The sequence below is a fragment of the Martes martes genome, assembly GCF_963455335.1.
Source record: "Martes martes genome assembly, chromosome: 1".
NCBI classification, from domain to species: domain Eukaryota; kingdom Metazoa; phylum Chordata; class Mammalia; order Carnivora; family Mustelidae; genus Martes; species Martes martes.
This window is the reverse complement of record NC_137888.1, coordinates 128300348-128317231: the sequence shown is the minus strand read 5'-3', so window position 1 is coordinate 128317231 and position 16884 is coordinate 128300348. Positions and strand designations below refer to the sequence as shown.

Genomic DNA, 16884 nt, shown 5'->3' with positions numbered 1-16884 from the left:
TTCTTAAAAGAAGAGCTTTTGGGAGATGATTTGAATATCCCACTCATAAAGTTTCCCAAGAAAGTCAGAACGCCTGCTTCTTTTCCCTCTTGATAAATAGTCTCTAATTTTGATTATATTGGGCACATGTAACTATATTGTTTATTGTGCTTTGTAAAGAACAGACTCCATAGTACTAACTTATAGATGGGAATTCAAAAAATCATGAACCTGGGACGCCTGGGTGGCTCAGTTGGTTAAGCGGCTGCCTTCGGCTCAGGTCATGATCCCAGCGTCCTGGGATTGAGTCCCACATCGGGCTCCTTGCTCCGCGGGGAGCCTGCTTCTCCCTCTGCCACTCTGTGTGCCTGTGCTCACTCTCTCTCTCTCTCTCTCTGACAAATAAAATCTTAAAAAAAAAAAAAAAGATTCATTTTTACTTAAAAAAAAAAATTATGAACCTCCCACCAAATATTGGTCCCATTTCTACTTGCATTTCTCCAGTAACAGGGAACTCACTTCCTACAGAAGCAGGCCATTCCATTTTTTAGATCTCTCTCCTCTCACTGAGTTGTAGGTTATTTTCCTGTATTTCCTCACTTATTACTAATTCCCTTCAGAAAACCAAAGAACAAGGCAAATCCTTCTTCTTTATGCCAGCCCTCTCAGATCCACAGAGAATGCTAATGTACCAGGTTCTCTAGAGAACAAGAGTCTGAGAAAGTTGAAGGAACTGTCCATATTCTTTGTGCTGTGCTGAAGCACGTTGGGAATTATTTAATCTTTCACAAAGTTAAAGAACTCCCATTAGACTATATTTAAGTACAGAAAAGTATACTTTGTGGGAAAAAAGCATCTTATTTACGTAAAGGAAATCTCCCTAAGATCAATAATGCTGTTTTGTTACAAGGTCATTGGGTGCATGGGGCTATAGTAAATTCAAACAAATAATCATCCTTACATGTGAAAACAGTTTCTTCTTAAAGGCCACCCTCTGTGTTGCCCGTTCACACATAATCTGCAAAGCACGTTCTGCCACCCCTACTGTTCTCATACAGTGATGGATTCTGCCTGGTCCAAGGCGGCCTTGGGCAATTTCAAATCCCCTACCTTCACCTGTAAGAAAGAAAGGAGAACATGAAAGTGGCCACAGCCCACTTATTTTGTTATTTACACAAATCTTGAGAAAACAATGAACTGTCCCCTCAATGAGAATTGTGGCATTCTGGTCGGAAAAAAGTCAGCTCTGTAATAATGTTCATTATTTATGGAACTTTTGATTTCTATGTTTTTTAAACTACCACTGTTAAACATTTTAATCCAATTCAGGAACTGTCTCTTGAGTACCAACTATGCATATATTTTTTAAGTGCCGCAGTGGTTACAAAGGTAGATAAGACACAGTCCCTACACTAGGAGTTCAGAATCCAGAAGCAGGGGCAAGGATGCTAGGGATAAGGGATATGGAGAACAAAGAAAGGCAAAGGAGAGAGAGATTGTCTCCTGAGGGCCTGGCAGGCAGCAGGGGCTTGTTGAGTGGATGGGGTGAAGAACACAAAACCATTCTGAAAGAAGTGCCATTTGAGATGTTCTCTGAAGGTTGGGTAGGATTTTAGTAAGCAAGAGGACGAGGTCATTCCAGGCATTCAATATGCAAAGTTATTTATGCTTCTAATGTGTTTATATATAAGACTTGAATTCAGAAAGAACATTGAGGTTTTCTTAAACAAGTGGAGACCTGAAAGTCATGTTTTAGGAAAAAGTATGTAGCTCTGAATTGTACATTTTTTGTACTTAGCTATGTTTTCAATTGATGTGATATATAAAACCACATCAAACACTTAAATATTATTCCATGTAAAAAAAAAAATCCACCATGAAAAATGTTGCCTTATAAATGGAATAGGAGGGAAAAGTATCTAAATCAAGGTATATTTCTTATCTTTTCCAGATTTAGACCTGAAAATATTTTAGTACACAATACTGGAGAATCATTTTTCAAACTTATCTCACCTAGTATTAAATTGGTGGCAGGAACTCTTACTTGATTAAAATGAATCTCAAAATGTCCTCCATGGAAATGATCTATAAAATAGAAAATATAATTTTAAAGAGCAAAATGAGTTGACCAAAAAAATATTCATATATAATTAATAATTACTCAAAGAAATTACTCAGAAGTAGGACTTAAGAGCCTTATATATTGGATTTTCCTAGGTACACCTTGAGCTCTGAACCTTTAGCACTCCATACCCTAGAAAACTCATCAACTGTTCCACTTAGAAGAGATTTTAGAAATCATTTGATCTAGAGTTTCAAATTCATTTTCTGAAGTTGCAGAGTTCACTAAAATGGAAGGTGGCTTCACAGACCCAATCAGATTATCTTACTATTATTTTATTATTGCTTCTTCTTTGAGACTTCTAATATATGGGTTTCCATAGAAAATTTTGCTTGGAAAGAGAAAAAGGTTCCAATGGTTCAAAAATTAAAAGTGAGTAATGCAATTCAAATTTCTTATTTTATCATTGTGTAAATCAATGCCTGAAGAGGCAAAGAGCCTCCTGGAAGGAACAGAGCAGGCTCAGTATTCAAAACAAAGCAGTGACTGGACTTTGAGGTATGTTTACTCCCAGTCCAGGCTTATTCCCTATGTTTGCCTCTTGGAAATGCTGGCATTTGATGGAGACTGGGAACATTTCTGTCTTTACATCATACCGCCTATCCCTCCTCCTGCTCTCCACCCACCCTTCATCAAGTTCTGGAGATAATCTCATGCAAATTCCACACCCTTTTCCTGTCAGAATAGACATTAATAATTGATCTTCTCCACAATTGTTTCTTTTGGCCTTGGGCATGGGAGTTGGAGAGGTGCTGGTGAATTTGTCTCAATGAAAATTCAAATACAGGTTCTGCAATAGAGGTGATTTCCAGGCAATTTAAATTATAAATCCATTTTGGGGGTCTTCAGGCCATTGCTCTGCAACCCAACAAATCCCCATGCACAATTTCCTCTAGTGAGCTTGTTTATCACATCTTGCAAACTATGCTTAGTCTGTGGGTATATTCTACAGCTGCATCCTATGGGAGGTGATGTCAAATGTTCTCTAAAACTCCAAGTCTTACATCTGCTATTGAACATTTTTATTAGCCATATTCAACAATAAAGAGAAAGCCAGGGTCACCACAGAAGATCATATGGATCAGGTTCAACAAACTTTTCCATAGCATTTACCTGCTGATTTGCTGTAATTTAGTTATTTACATGTTTGTAGTTATTGCTACTGTCTCCTTCCCCTAGCATGTAAACTCCATGAGGGCACAGATCCTAGCCTGTTGTGTTCACTGATGTATTCCAAGCACCTAGAACAGTGGTCAGCCCTCAATAAATATTTGCTGAGTGAATGACCTGAGCAGCAAGGGAACACCAAACAATGAGCCTAAGGTAGGTAGCAGGAAACAAAAGTATCCTTGCTTTTTAGAAATTCCACCCAAAGAACAGAAGGAAGGAAAAGTTTTGCATTCAAATCAGTCAAAATTCATTGTTTATTAATAGTTTTTGTAGTTTGATTGGTTAAGAAAGCTAAACTTGAAGATAAAAGTGAATTTTATTGGGGTGCCTGGATGGCTCAACTGGTTAAGCATCCATCTCTTGATTTTGGCTGGGGTCATGATCTCAGGGTCATGATCTCAAGCCCCGCACTGGGTTATGCACTGCGCCTGGAGCCTATTTAAGATTCTCTCTCTCCCTCTGTCCCTCACCCTCATTCTTGCTCTCTCTCTCTCTCAAAAAAGTGAATTTTATTATGGATTACTTAGATTTAATTTTTCTAAGTCTGTTTCATTATAGCATTCTCCAGGATGACAGAAGCATCAGTCTTAGTTTTTGTTCCTTGAATAAAATCTACCCTTTCCAAAAAGGAAACAAAATGAAGTCCAATGCTGCATCACTTCTCTCTCTTTGCTTTATTCTGAGTTCCACCAGCATTTATATGAAGATAGTCATCAGCACCAAAGGACTTCGAAAAATACATCTCCTACATTATAATGCTATCTGTTCCCTTAAGTGTTACTGCATATTTCAGTCGTCTTGCTTGCTAATGCATGCTCATATTGGTTGAGTACTTACCCATGTAGCCAAACACTGACAAAGGCCTTATTATTTCTACTCCAGGTGTGTTGATAGGGACAAGAACCATGCTGTGTTGTTTGTATCTAGTTAAAGAAAAACAGATGTTAGGAAAAGTGTGCTGAGTGGAAAAATAAAACAGATCCTAGGTGGAGTTGCAATTGTCATTTTTGTTGTTATTATGTAATCATGTAAGCAATGATGTCTGGAATGGGAATTGTGTAAAAGACATACATCAAGCAGAGTTGGATGCTGGCTATGATCTGGAACAGTAACAATGATTTGAAAATAAGTTAGTTATTCGATTGAGGATTCTCGTTGCTCAGCAATGGAAACTGGGAACTGATACACAATATCAAATGTTGCTAGACTCTATCAACTTTGATCTATATATCTAATCACTTAATTACTTCTAGACAGTTCAGAAAATTTTTATGTATTTTATAATCTGCTCCAAACAGCTTTGAGGATTCAGCAACACTTTTTAATGCAGGAAATTCCACAGTGAAGAACGTAGAGCAACACTTCCTGAAATGCTTCTTAAATATCATCTTATAGTGAAATAACTATGAAACACAAATGTGACATTAATCTCATATATTTTATATTACTATGATTTGTAAGTCCAAAAGGTATATTTAAAAAAAAGAAAATTATTTTCTTTTTGGGAGGGAGAGACAGAGGTGGGAGGGGCAGAAGGAGAGAATCTTAAGCAGGCTCCATGCCCAGTGCAGAGCCTGACACAGGGCTCAGTCTTACAACCTTGAGATCACGACCTGAGTGGAAATCAAGAGTTGGACACTTAACTGAGCCACCCAGGTGCCCCGACCAAATGGCAAATTTTAAGTAAATTATGTGGATAGAAAGCACAATTTTTATTCCCAAATAGATTTCTCAATCACAATTATTTTATTACCTGGTTGCAGAAGCATTTTTAATTCTTCCCAAAACAATTGCGATTGTGCACTTTGGATTTCCAGCTCCTAAAGCCAGGGGGAAAATGAGCAGAATACATCATAAAAAGAAATTTTTAGTCTGACATTTCACCCTAAAAGTTCTAATCCTTCCAAGTTTTTCTTGCCAAAAAAATAGGAAGAAAACCCTTAATTCATTAAAAAATGCTTATGTGCAAAACTGTCCAGGCAAAGCCAAGAGTGGACTCCATCAATGAGAGCTGCAAAAGTAACCAGAAATTGAAGCCATGAAACAGCTGCAACCCTTAAGACAAAATGACAGCTCTCTCATTCATACTATTTCGGCATGATAGAAAGGTTGTGAAATTCTTCTAGCGTATTTCCTCCTGTTTAGATCTCCTATTTTCTGACATATGAACAACAAAGTATTAAATCTCATATGGTATTAACTATCCAGCCAGTGGCTGAGAAAGACCTCATTTCCCCCACCATGGAGTTGGGTGAAGATGAGTTGGTCTGAGGATCTCAGTACCTATCCTGACTATACTATTTGGTCAAGACATACTAAGGAGCAGCTGAGGATGATTTACCTGGAGTTGTCTACATATATAAGGTTCTGATTCCACCGTCAATAAGCCTAGGTTATCATTTTTTTATTTACTAAAGGTCAGGAATTTGAAATCTAAAGTTCTTTCCATTTAATGCAAACTTTTATTTTACCACAGTTCACAGCTCTATCGTAATTTCCCAAAGGGGCCTTCTTACAAAAACTACATTTCTTTTTCACCAGTTAAGTCTAAGCACCGTCCCTTAGGGAAACTACCATTTAATTGGCTTTCTAATTACAAGGCTACACACCACAGGATCAGACTAACTTAAACACATCTGTACAAAACCTTTAAACAAATTATCAGATTCTTTTTTTTAACTTTTTATAAAAAATGGTTTTAAGAGATCTGAAATCATTTGACCATTCAATGAGAAATATTGGGAATTATGTCAAATACAGCAATGCCCCCTTATCCACAAGGGATATATGTTCCAAGATCACCAATGGGTGCCTGAGACTGCAATTGGACCAAACCCTATGTATACTGCTTTTTCCCATACATACACACATGTGATAAAGTTTAATTTTTAACTTAGACATAGTAAGAGATTAACAACAACTAATAAAATAGAACAATTATAAAAATATACTGTAATAAAAAGTTGTGAATGTTGCTGATTAGGCAAGAAACAGAGACCATGGCAAACAGAGATAAAGAAACGGAGGATAAAAGTCAAGAGTGAAGGTAGAGAGAAGGGGTTTACTTTAAACCCCAGGACTCACATATGAAATTTTAAAATTCCTCATAATTGAATCTCTGGCTCTATAGAAGAAGCAAATGAAACAGAATGTACAGTCATAACTGTACTCTTATTGTGTTTTTGGTCTATCTGAGGAGATACTAAACTAAATAAACAGAAAACCATACAGTAGAAACTAATCTAGAATTTGCTAGAGCTCAGAATGGAAACCGAATTGGTAGCTTGCTTATTTATTTATTTATTTAGCATGCACGTGACAAGGGGGAGGGGCAGAGGAAGAGGGAGGGTGAAAAAAATTCCAAGCAGGCATCGCATTGAGTGAGGAGCCCTACTTGAAGCTTGATCCCATAAGTCTTAGATCATACCTGAGCCGAAATCAAGAGTCGGACATTCAACCAACTGAAGAACCCATGCTCCCCTTGATAGCTTTTCTAAAACCAACTTGGAGAGATTCACGATTGCAGAAATTTGTCTGTCCCCCATTACTCCTGAGATTCCATTGAAATAAATGTTCAGGTTTTCTATTTCTTCTTGGTTCAGTTTTGGTAGTTTATATGTCTCTAGGAATGCATCCATTTCTTCCAGATTGTCAAATTTGCTGGCATATTAGTTGCTCATAATATGTTCTTATAATTGTTTGTATTTCTTTGGTGTTTGTTGTGATCTCTCCTCTTTTATTCATGATGTTATTAATCTGGGTCCTTTTTCTTTTCTTTTTGGTAAGTCTGGCCAGGGGCTTTATCAATCTTACTAATTGTTTCAAAGAACCAGCTCCTAGTTTCGTTGATCTGTTCTACCGTTCTTTTGGTTCCTATTTCATTGATTTCTGCTCTGATCTTTATTATTTCTCTTCTGCTGGATTTAGGCTTTATTTTCTGTTCTTTCTCCAGCTCCTTTAGGTATAGGGTTAGGTTGTGTACTTGAGACCTCTCTTGTTTCTGGAGAAAAGCTTGTATTGCTATATACTTTCCTCTCAGGACTGCCTCTGCTATATCCCAAAGATTTTGAACAATTGTGTTTTCATTGTCATTTGTTTCCATGAATTTTTTTAAATTCTTCTTTAATTTTCTGGTTGACTTATTCATTCCTTAGTAGGATGCTCTTTAGCCTCCATGTATTTGAGTTCTTTCCAACTTTCCTCTTGTGGCTGAGTTCTAGTTTTAAAGCATTGTCATCTGAAAATATGCAGGGAATGATCCCAATCTTTTCGTACCGGCTGAGACCTGATCTGTGACCCAGGGTGTGCTCTATTCTGGAGAATGTACCATGTGCACTAGAGAAGAATGTGTATTCTGTTGCTTTGGGATGGAATGTTCTGAATATATCTGTGATGTCCATCTGCTCCAGTGTGTCATTTAAAGCCTTTCTTTGTTGATTTTTTGCTTAGATGATCTGTCCATTTCAGTGAGGGAGGTGTTAAAGTCCCTTACTATTATTCTATTATTGTTGATGTGTTTCACTGATTTTGCTATTAATTGGTTTATATAATTGGCTGCTCCCATATTAGGGGCATAGATATTTACAATTGTTAGACCTCCTTATTGGACAGACCCTTTAAGTATGATATAGTGCCCTTCTTCATCTCTTATTTAGTCTTTGGCTTAAAATCTAATTTGTCTAAGGATTGCCACCCCAGCTTTCTTTTGATGTCCATTAGCATGGTAAATTGTTTTCCACCCCCTCATGTTAAATCTGGAGGTGTCTTTGGGTCTAAAATGAGTTTCTTGCAAACAGCATATCGATGGGTCTTATTTTTTTATCCATTCTGATACCCTGTGTCTTCTGATTGGCATTTAGCCCACTTACATTCAGGGTAACTACTGAAAGATATGTATTTAGTGCCATTGTATTGCCTGTAAGTAACTATTCCTGTATATTGTCTCAGTTCCTTTCTGGTCTGTTACTTTTAGGCTCTCTCTATAACCAGTAAGGAAATTGAAGCAGTCAACAAAAATCTCCCAACAAACAAGAGCCCAGGGCCAGACGGTTTCTCAGGGGAATTCTACCAAACATTTAAAGAAGAATTAACACCTATTCTCCTAAACTGTTCCAAAAAATTGAAATGGAAGGAAAACTTCCAAACTCATTTTATGAGGCCAGCATTACCTTGATCCCAAAAGCAGACAAAGACCCCATCAGAAAGAAGAATTACAGACCAATAATATCCCTGATGAACACGGATGCAAAAATTCTCACCAAAACACTAGCCAATAGGATCCAGTAGTACATTAAGAGGATTATACAACACGACCAAGTGGGATTTATTCCAGGGCTGCAAGGTTGGTTCAACATCCACAAATCAATCAATGTGGTACAATACATTAGTAAAAGAAAGAATAAGAACTGTATGATACTCTCAATAGATGCTGAAAAAGCATCTAACAAAGTACAACATCCTTTCTTGACCAAAACTCTTCAAAGTGTTTTGAAGGGAGAGGGTTTTGAAGGGAAAGGGATAGAGGGTCCATATCTCAATATCATAAAAGCCATCTATGAAAAACACACAGCGAATATCATTCCCAATGGGGAAAAACTGAGAGCTCTTCCCCTAAGTCAGGAACACACAAGGGATGTCCACTATCACCACTGCTGTTCAACAGAGTACTAGAAGTCCTAGCCTCAGCAACTGGACAACAAAAAGAAATAAAAGGCATCCGAATTGGCAAAGAAGTCAAACTCTCATTCTTTGCAGATGATATGATACTTTATGTGGAAAACCCAAAAAACTCTACTCCAAAATTGCTAGAATGCAAACAGGAATTCAGTAAAGTGTCAGGATATAAAATTAATCCACAGAAATCAGTTGCATTTCTATTCACCAACATAAGACAGAAGACAGAAATTAAGGAATCAATCCCATTTCGAATTGTACCCAAAACCATAAGATACCTAGGCAAAATAACCAAGGAGGCAAAGAATCTGTACTCGAAAACCTATAAAGTACTCATGAAAGAAACTGAGGAAAACACAAAGAAATAGGAAAACATTCCATGCTCATGGACTGGAAAAACAAATATTGTGAAAATATCTATGCTACCTAAAGCAATCTACACATTTAATGCAATCCCTATCAAAATACCATAAACTTCTTTCAAAGAAATGGAACAAATAATCCTAAAATTTATATGGAACCAGAAAAGACCCCAAATAGAGGAATATTAAAAAGAAAACCAAAGTTTGCAGCATCACAATTCCAGACTTCAAAATCTATTACATAGACTTCAAGCTCTGTAATCGTCAAGACAATATGGCACTGGCACAAAAACAGAACACAGATTGACAGAACAGAAGAGAAAGCCCAGAAATGGACCCTCAACTCTATGGCCAACTAATCTTTGACAAAGCAGGAAAGAATGTCCAATGGAAAAAAGACAGTCTCTTCAACAAATGGTATTGGGAAAATTGGACAGCCACGTGCAGAAGAATAGAACTGGACCATTTCCTTACACCACACACAAAGCAGACTCAAAAAATGGATGAAAGACCTCAGAGTGAGAGAGGAATCCATCAAAATCCTTAAAGAGAACACAGGCAGCAACCTCTTCAACCTCAGCTGCAGCAACTTCTTCCTAGAAACATTGCCAAAGGCAAGGGAAGCAAGGAAAAGCATGAACTATTGGGACTTCATCAAGATAAAAAGCTTTTGCACGGCAAAGGAAAATAGTCAACAAAACCAAAAGACAACCGACAGAATGGGAGAAGATATTTGCAAATCACATATCAGATAAAAGGCTAGTATCCAAAATCTATAAAGAACTTAACACACTCAACACCCAAAGAACAAATAATCCAATCAAGAAGTGGGCAGAAGACATCCAAATGGCCAACAGACAAATGAAAAAGCGCTCAACATCACTCGGCATGAGGGAAATACAAATCAAAACCACAGTCAGATACCACCTCACACCAGTCAGAATGGCTAAAATTTACAAGTCAGGAAATGACAGGTTTTGGTGAGGATGAGGAGAAAGGGGAACCCTCCTACACTGCTGGGAGGAACGCAAGCTGGTGCAGCCACTCTGGAAAACAGTATGAAGGTTCCTCAAAAAGTTGAAAATAGAGCTACCCTACGACCCACCAATTGTGTAAATACCCAGGTAAATACCTGGGTATTTACCCTAAAAATACAAATGTATTCTGAAGGGGCACATGCACCTGAATGTTAATAGCAGCAATGTCCACAATAGCCAAAGTATGGAAAGAGCCTAGATGTCCATCAGTAGATGAATGGATAAAGAATGGATAAAGAAGATGTTATACGGAGTGCCTGGGTGGCTCAGTGGGTTAAGCCTCTGCCTTCAGCTCAGGTCATGATCTCATGATCAAGCCCCACATCGGGCTCTCTGCTCAGCAGGGAGCCTGCTTCCTCCTCCTCTCTCTCTCTCTCTCTCTGCCTGCCTCTCTGCCTACTTGTGATCTCTGTCAAATGAATAAATAAAATCTTTAAAAAAAAAAGAAAAAAAGAAGATGTTATACACACACACACATATATAATATATATATATATATATTCCATTGTGTATATACATACACACTGGAGTATTATGGAGCCATCAAAAACCAGGAAATCTTGCCATTTGCCACAACATGGATGGAACTAGAGGCTATTATGCTAAGTGAAATAAGTCAATCAGAGAAAGACCATTATCATGTGATCTCACTGATATGAGGAATTTGAGAAGCAAGATAGAGGATCATAGGGGAAGGGAGGGAAAAATGAAACAAGATGAAACCAGAGAGGGAGACAAACCACAAGAGACTCTTAATCTCAGGAAACAAACTGAGGGTTGCTGGAGGGAAGGAGGGTGAAAGGGATGGGTGGCTGGGTGATGGACATTGCAGAGGGTATGTGCTATGGTGAGTGCTGTGAATTGTGTAAGACTGATGAATCACAGACCTGTATCCCTGAAACAAATAATACATTATATGGTGAAATAAATAAATAAATGAATGAATGAATGTATGTATGTATTATGAAGGCATAACCATAACAGAAAAGGAAGTGAGAAGGTGAGACGTAGGACTGGGGGTGTTGGTGGTCACCAACAGATGAAAGATTTCAATAAATATCTAGGAAGCAGATGAGGCAGGCTGATCAGTGAAATGGGTAGTGAAGTCAGAGTCTGGAAAATGAGGTAAGAAACTGCAAAGGGAGAGGGTTCTGGTACCAGAGTCAGAAGGTACGACTGAGAAGCAAGGCTACCAAAGATGAATTAATTCAAGATTTTTAGGTGGACATATGTACCAGGTGGCACTCCCATAGGCAGGTATGTGACACTTAGCCTGAAAAAGAAAAGTATGTAGAATGTTACAAAAAAAACCCGAATAAAGTTATTTTGAGGCTTGGAGTCTGTAGCTTGATAACTAGCTTCCTATCAGTGACTCTAAACTGAATCCCAGGCCTCCTCCACCAAAAGTTTCTTTATATAATTTCCACCTAGGAAGGAAACATGGCTGGGAAAGAGCTCTGTGAAAAACTCCATTTACCCTTGCTTTTCTCTTAAGTAGGCTCAGAAAACCAAGAATCTGTACTATGTGAAGAGAAACTGCAGCATTAAAGAGAAATGACTGACCAAAATAAATAAACTGTAAAACGGACTATAGAGGAACAAAATAAAACAAGAAACAGAGAGAACCTAAACAAAACAAAACAAATGAGTTAAACCAAACAACAAAAATTCTAGTTGATATAATTTGAGAGATTCAAATGTGTTACAGCCATAAAACCAGAAAAGAATGTTGTGAAACAGGAACAACCAGAGAACAAGAAAATAAAAACTCTTAGAGATTAACATATGACTGCTAAAGCATAAAGTTCAATAGAAGCACTAAAAATCAAATCAAGAAAACTTCCTACAGGCAGAGGAAGAAGTCAGAGACCAAAAGTAGGAAAGCAAAGAGAAGAGACACTTAAAGCAAAAATATAAAATCTAAGATCACAGTAAAAGAGGTCTAAAAAAAGAGAAAATAGTCCAAAAAAAGAAGAGAAAAATAAAGGGAAGAACTTATCAATGAAACTTGAAAATCCTCTAAAACAAAACAAAACAAAACAAAACAAAAAGACTTCAGATTAAAAGGACCATTGACTGGGGGCGCCTGGGTGGCTCAGTGGGTTAAGCCGCTGCCTTCGGCTCAGGTCATGATCTCAGGGTCCTGGGATCGAGTCCCACGTCGGGCTCTCTGCTCAGCAGGGAGCCTGCTTCCCTCTCTCCCTTTCTCTCTGCCTGCCTCTCTATCTACTCTGATCTCTCTCTGTCAAATAAATAAATAAAATCTTTAAAAAAAAAAAAAAAAAAAAAAAAAAAAAAAAAAAAAAAGGACCATTGACTGGCAAGAAGAATCCATCTCTAGGCATTTCAAAACATCAACAATAAAGAGAAAATCCTAAAGGGTTTCAAAAAGAAAAAAACAAAAACAAAAACAAAAAACAAGCCACCTCTAAAGGAATGAGGACTAGACTTGCATCAGATTTCTCATCAGCAACAAGGGATGCTAGATAAAGAGTTCAATCCAGAATTCTAGGGCACCTGGGTGGCTCAGTGGGTTAACGCCTCTGCCTTTGGCTCAGGTCGTGATCTTAGGGTCCTGGGATCGAGCTCCACATCGGGCTCTCTGCTCTGCAAGGAGCCTGCTTTCCCCCCTCTCTCTCTGCCTGCCTCTCTGCGTACTTGTGATCTCTACCTGTCAAATAAATAAATAAAATCGTTAAAAAAAAAATCTAGAATTCTATACCCATTCACATATCAATCTCTGTCATGGCAAAATAAATACCTACCTATTCAGAAACATACGATCTCAGATAGTTTTATTTACTTAAGCATTTTTTCTTTTTTTTTTTTTTTTAAGATTCTTATTATATTTATTTGACAGACAGAGATCACAAGTAGGCAGAGAGGCAGGCAGAGAGAGAGAGGAGGAGGAAGCAGGCTCTTCGCTGAGCAGAAAGCCCAATGCGGGGCTTGATCCTAGGACCCTGGGATCATGACCTGAGCCGAAGGCAGAGGCTTTAACCCACTGAGCCACCCAGGCACCCCTTAAGCATTTTTTTCTTAAAAAGAATACACTCAAGCAAAATAAGGAAGTACAAAAAAAAAAAAAAAAAGTCATAGGGTGCAAAAGATGAACAATCCCAGGAAAGTAATGTGTAAAAATTCCAGGAAAACTGTACTGAAGTATGCCTAAAAGATAATCAGTCCAGACTGGAATAGGAATAGGAATAAAGACTCTATGAGAAAAGACTCCAGAAAAGGGAAAATTCAGTAGGATTACAGGTACTACTTAAACATACATGTGTGTATGTTTAAGGGGGAGGAGATATAATATGATACAGGTAAATAATGCAGTGAAAGAAAAATGGTAACTAGAGATTCCAGGAAAATAATTTTTTAAATATACAAATGAACCATGATGCCATATTTTAGTTGGTTTTATATTTGGCTCTTCATTTGGTGAGTAATTTTAAATTGTATTCTGGACACTGATTCTTTTGTTTTGAAGACTCTGGATTCTATTATAATCCCTTCAAAGCATGTTGATGTTTTTGTCTTATTAGGCTCTTAGGTAGAGTCAAACCGCAGAGTCTGTCTCAGTTTAGGTGGGGTGAGAGATCAAATTTTAGTTTATTCTTTTTATTTAGCTGCAGGTGCTTTGAGTCGACTACATGATTTTGATTCAGAAGTCAGCAGAGACTTGGGCAAAGTTTACAGGTAAAACCTGGAGCTCTCCTTTTATGTTCTCTACCTTCCTGGAATACCCAAACTACAACCTCATTTTTGAGCAATGATGGCTGCTCTAGGCACTGTCTTCTAGTTGCTTAGAACACAAAGACCCAAGTTTTCTAGAGAAGCTTCAGCTTTCTCAAACCACACTGTGTCCTCAAGCCAAAGTCTAAAAATGAAAAACTTCCCTTTTGCCTGTCTCATCTTCCAAATTTTGATTCTGCTACAAAATCAGCCTGCTTTGGGTCACTCCCCAGCATCAAGCAGTTGTTTGTTTTGTTTTGTTTGTAGCTTTTTAGTTGTTATCTATGAGGTTGATCTTAGGTGCAACTCCACTGCACAAGAAATGAAATTTCCTTAGAGTTTTGGCCTTTAAACTTTGCCAAAACCAAGTTTTTGCACATCCAGTATGACAGTTTCTTATATATTCACACACCTATCATTAGTTTCGGCTAATGTTTTAGAAATGCAATGATCACCTCAAAACATGATCATACAAGAAGCAGAATTAGAAATCTTAGCTCTAAAACTTTAAAACCAATAAAACTGAGAGTTTAAAATTCTAATCCCCTCTATCCTATATTGTGAGTTATACATATAAAGTAAAAAATGTATTTAAGATTAAAATATAATTGTTTTAAAACAATTTGGGTTCTGGGGTGCCTGGGTGGCTCAGTGGGTTAAGCCTCTGCCTTCGGCTCGGGTCATGATCCCAGGGTCCTGGGATCAAGCCCTGCATTGGGTTCTCTGCTCAGTGGGGAGCCTGCTTCCTCCTCTCTCTCTGCCTGCCTCTCTGCCTACTTGTGATCTCTCTCTCTCTCTCTCTCTCTCTCTGTCAAGTGGATAAATAAAATCTTTAAAAAAACAAAAAAACAAAAAAAAACAATTTAGGTTCTTTCAAATTTAATGGAATCTACTTTTCAATCTGTTCTGACTGGACTCTTTAAAAGAAGGATGTTTCAGGAGCCACACTTGCCAAATTTTAATGAGAAAAGATCCCACCATTCACATATTTCAAAATTAAGTTTTAAAAAGTCTCAGGTTATACCATCAATGTGAATCCATTTGACTATCCTTGCTTATTGAATCATGTTTGAATCTCCAAATTGTGTATCACTGTTTTATAAGAGTGTGTCCTGATTTTTATAGGCCCTAATATATAAAACACTGAATTCTACTAATCTGAGGATCAACCTGAAGAACATTAGGATTATTTAAATAACAGATTATCCACACTGAATTATGGATCTTAACTGAAATTTCTTCTTTTTTTAAAAAGATTTTATTTACTTATTTGACAGAGAGAGATCACAAGTAGGCAGAGAGGCAGGCAGACGGGGAGGAGGAAGCAGGCTCCCCTGCCAAGCAGAGAGCCCGATGCAGGGCTTGATCCCAGGACCCTGAGATCATGACCTGAGCTGAATGCAGAGGCTTAACCCACTGAGACACCCAGGCACCCCTTAACTGAAATTTCTTACTTGAAAACATTGGGCTGGGGATTTTTTTTTTTTTTTTTTAAATACCTTTGACTGGTCCTGGCTGTGCAATAATATGCAATTGTGCTTCGATTCTTAGAAATTAGAGAAAAATTTTTTTTTTTCCCAGAGAGGCTCCCTTTTAAATTTTCAAGTGAGTATTTTTCTAGTTAGAGTTTTTGAAGTTTTAGTTGTAGGAAGCCTCGAGGCCCACAGGCTAAAAGGGTCAGGTCATTTGCTGTATATAATCTACATTGTTTCCATGGTGAGAGTACTTCAAAAATCAGATTAGGACACAATGACACAATTTGGGGTTTATTTGCCCCTCTATAGAGATCTTTTCTTTCTCTACTTTCTATTCTGGTAATCAAGGACATTTTTGATAAATCTTTTAAGGTTCTGTGGATTTTAAACTTAGATGACCAGTAACTAAATCCTTCAAAAGCAAAATCTTTTCTATAATTCCCTAAACCTAGCTGAAAGCCCTCTTTTTCTAACACCCAGAATATATTTTTCTCTAGTATTTCCCAATAGCACTTCCTGTCTTGTTCTTCATGAAAAATTGTTGCCACAGTTTTAAGTGCTTAATAGATTCCAGACATCAGGTAAATTTTGAAGAAAGTCAAGAAACAAGGCAAATAATTTTTTGATTCTGCCTCATTCAATCTAATATGAAAAACAATTCAGATTTAAAAAAATAAAACTTCTAAACTGGCTCTTCTTTGGGGGTCATTAAGTAGAGGAAATAAGGGTGAGTTGGATAGGTTGTAAATTTTAAGATACTTTGATTTAACCTTGATGTTTCAGAAAATGGGAAAGACCCCTCACAAATATATCATCTCAACTTAGCTACAAGCAGAATTTGGCAGGTGCAGTAGCTGAAACATGTCCTTCTTCTAAATAGAGTTTTTGCTCTTTTTTATGATTACGATCTTGGACCTTGAGATCAAGACCTGAGCTAAGTTGGACGCTTAACCAACTGAGCCACCCAGGAGACCCTATGTTTTTTTTTTTTTTTTTTTTTTTTAAAGATTTTATTTGTTTATTTGACAGACAGAGATCACAAGTAGGCAGAGAGGCAGACAGAGAGAGAGGAGGAAGCAGGCTCCCTGCTGAGCAGAGAGCCCGATGCGGGGCTCGATCCCAGGACCCTGGGACCATGACCTGAGCCGAAAGCAGAGGCATTAACCCACTGAGCCACCCAGGCGCCCCGAGACCCTATGTTTTATTACTTTAGTTAACGAACAGGATACCAGACGTCGTGGATGAAATATATTAGAGGAAATCCGAATAGGGCAGGAAACATTTAAATATATCTGTTGTGTCACAGGCTTCCATGAATGAAAATAAATGGCACA

The 16884-nt window shown here is 37.7% G+C and overlaps 1 protein-coding gene across 1 annotated transcript in view; it reads right to left on the bottom strand.

The window, feature by feature from the left end:
- The window catches only part of ACAD11 (acyl-CoA dehydrogenase family member 11), a gene marked incomplete at its 5' end in the record, with an annotated part of 87619 nt that overhangs the window by 12918 nt on the left and 57817 nt on the right, over positions 1-16884 (bottom strand). The window contains 4 exons of the mRNA XM_080827160.1: positions 941-1095; positions 1993-2064; positions 4109-4194; positions 5025-5091. Coding sequence (XP_080683286.1) covers positions 941-1095; positions 1993-2064; positions 4109-4194; positions 5025-5091 — 380 coding nt within the window. The remainder of the gene's footprint in view (positions 1-940; positions 1096-1992; positions 2065-4108; positions 4195-5024; positions 5092-16884) is intronic.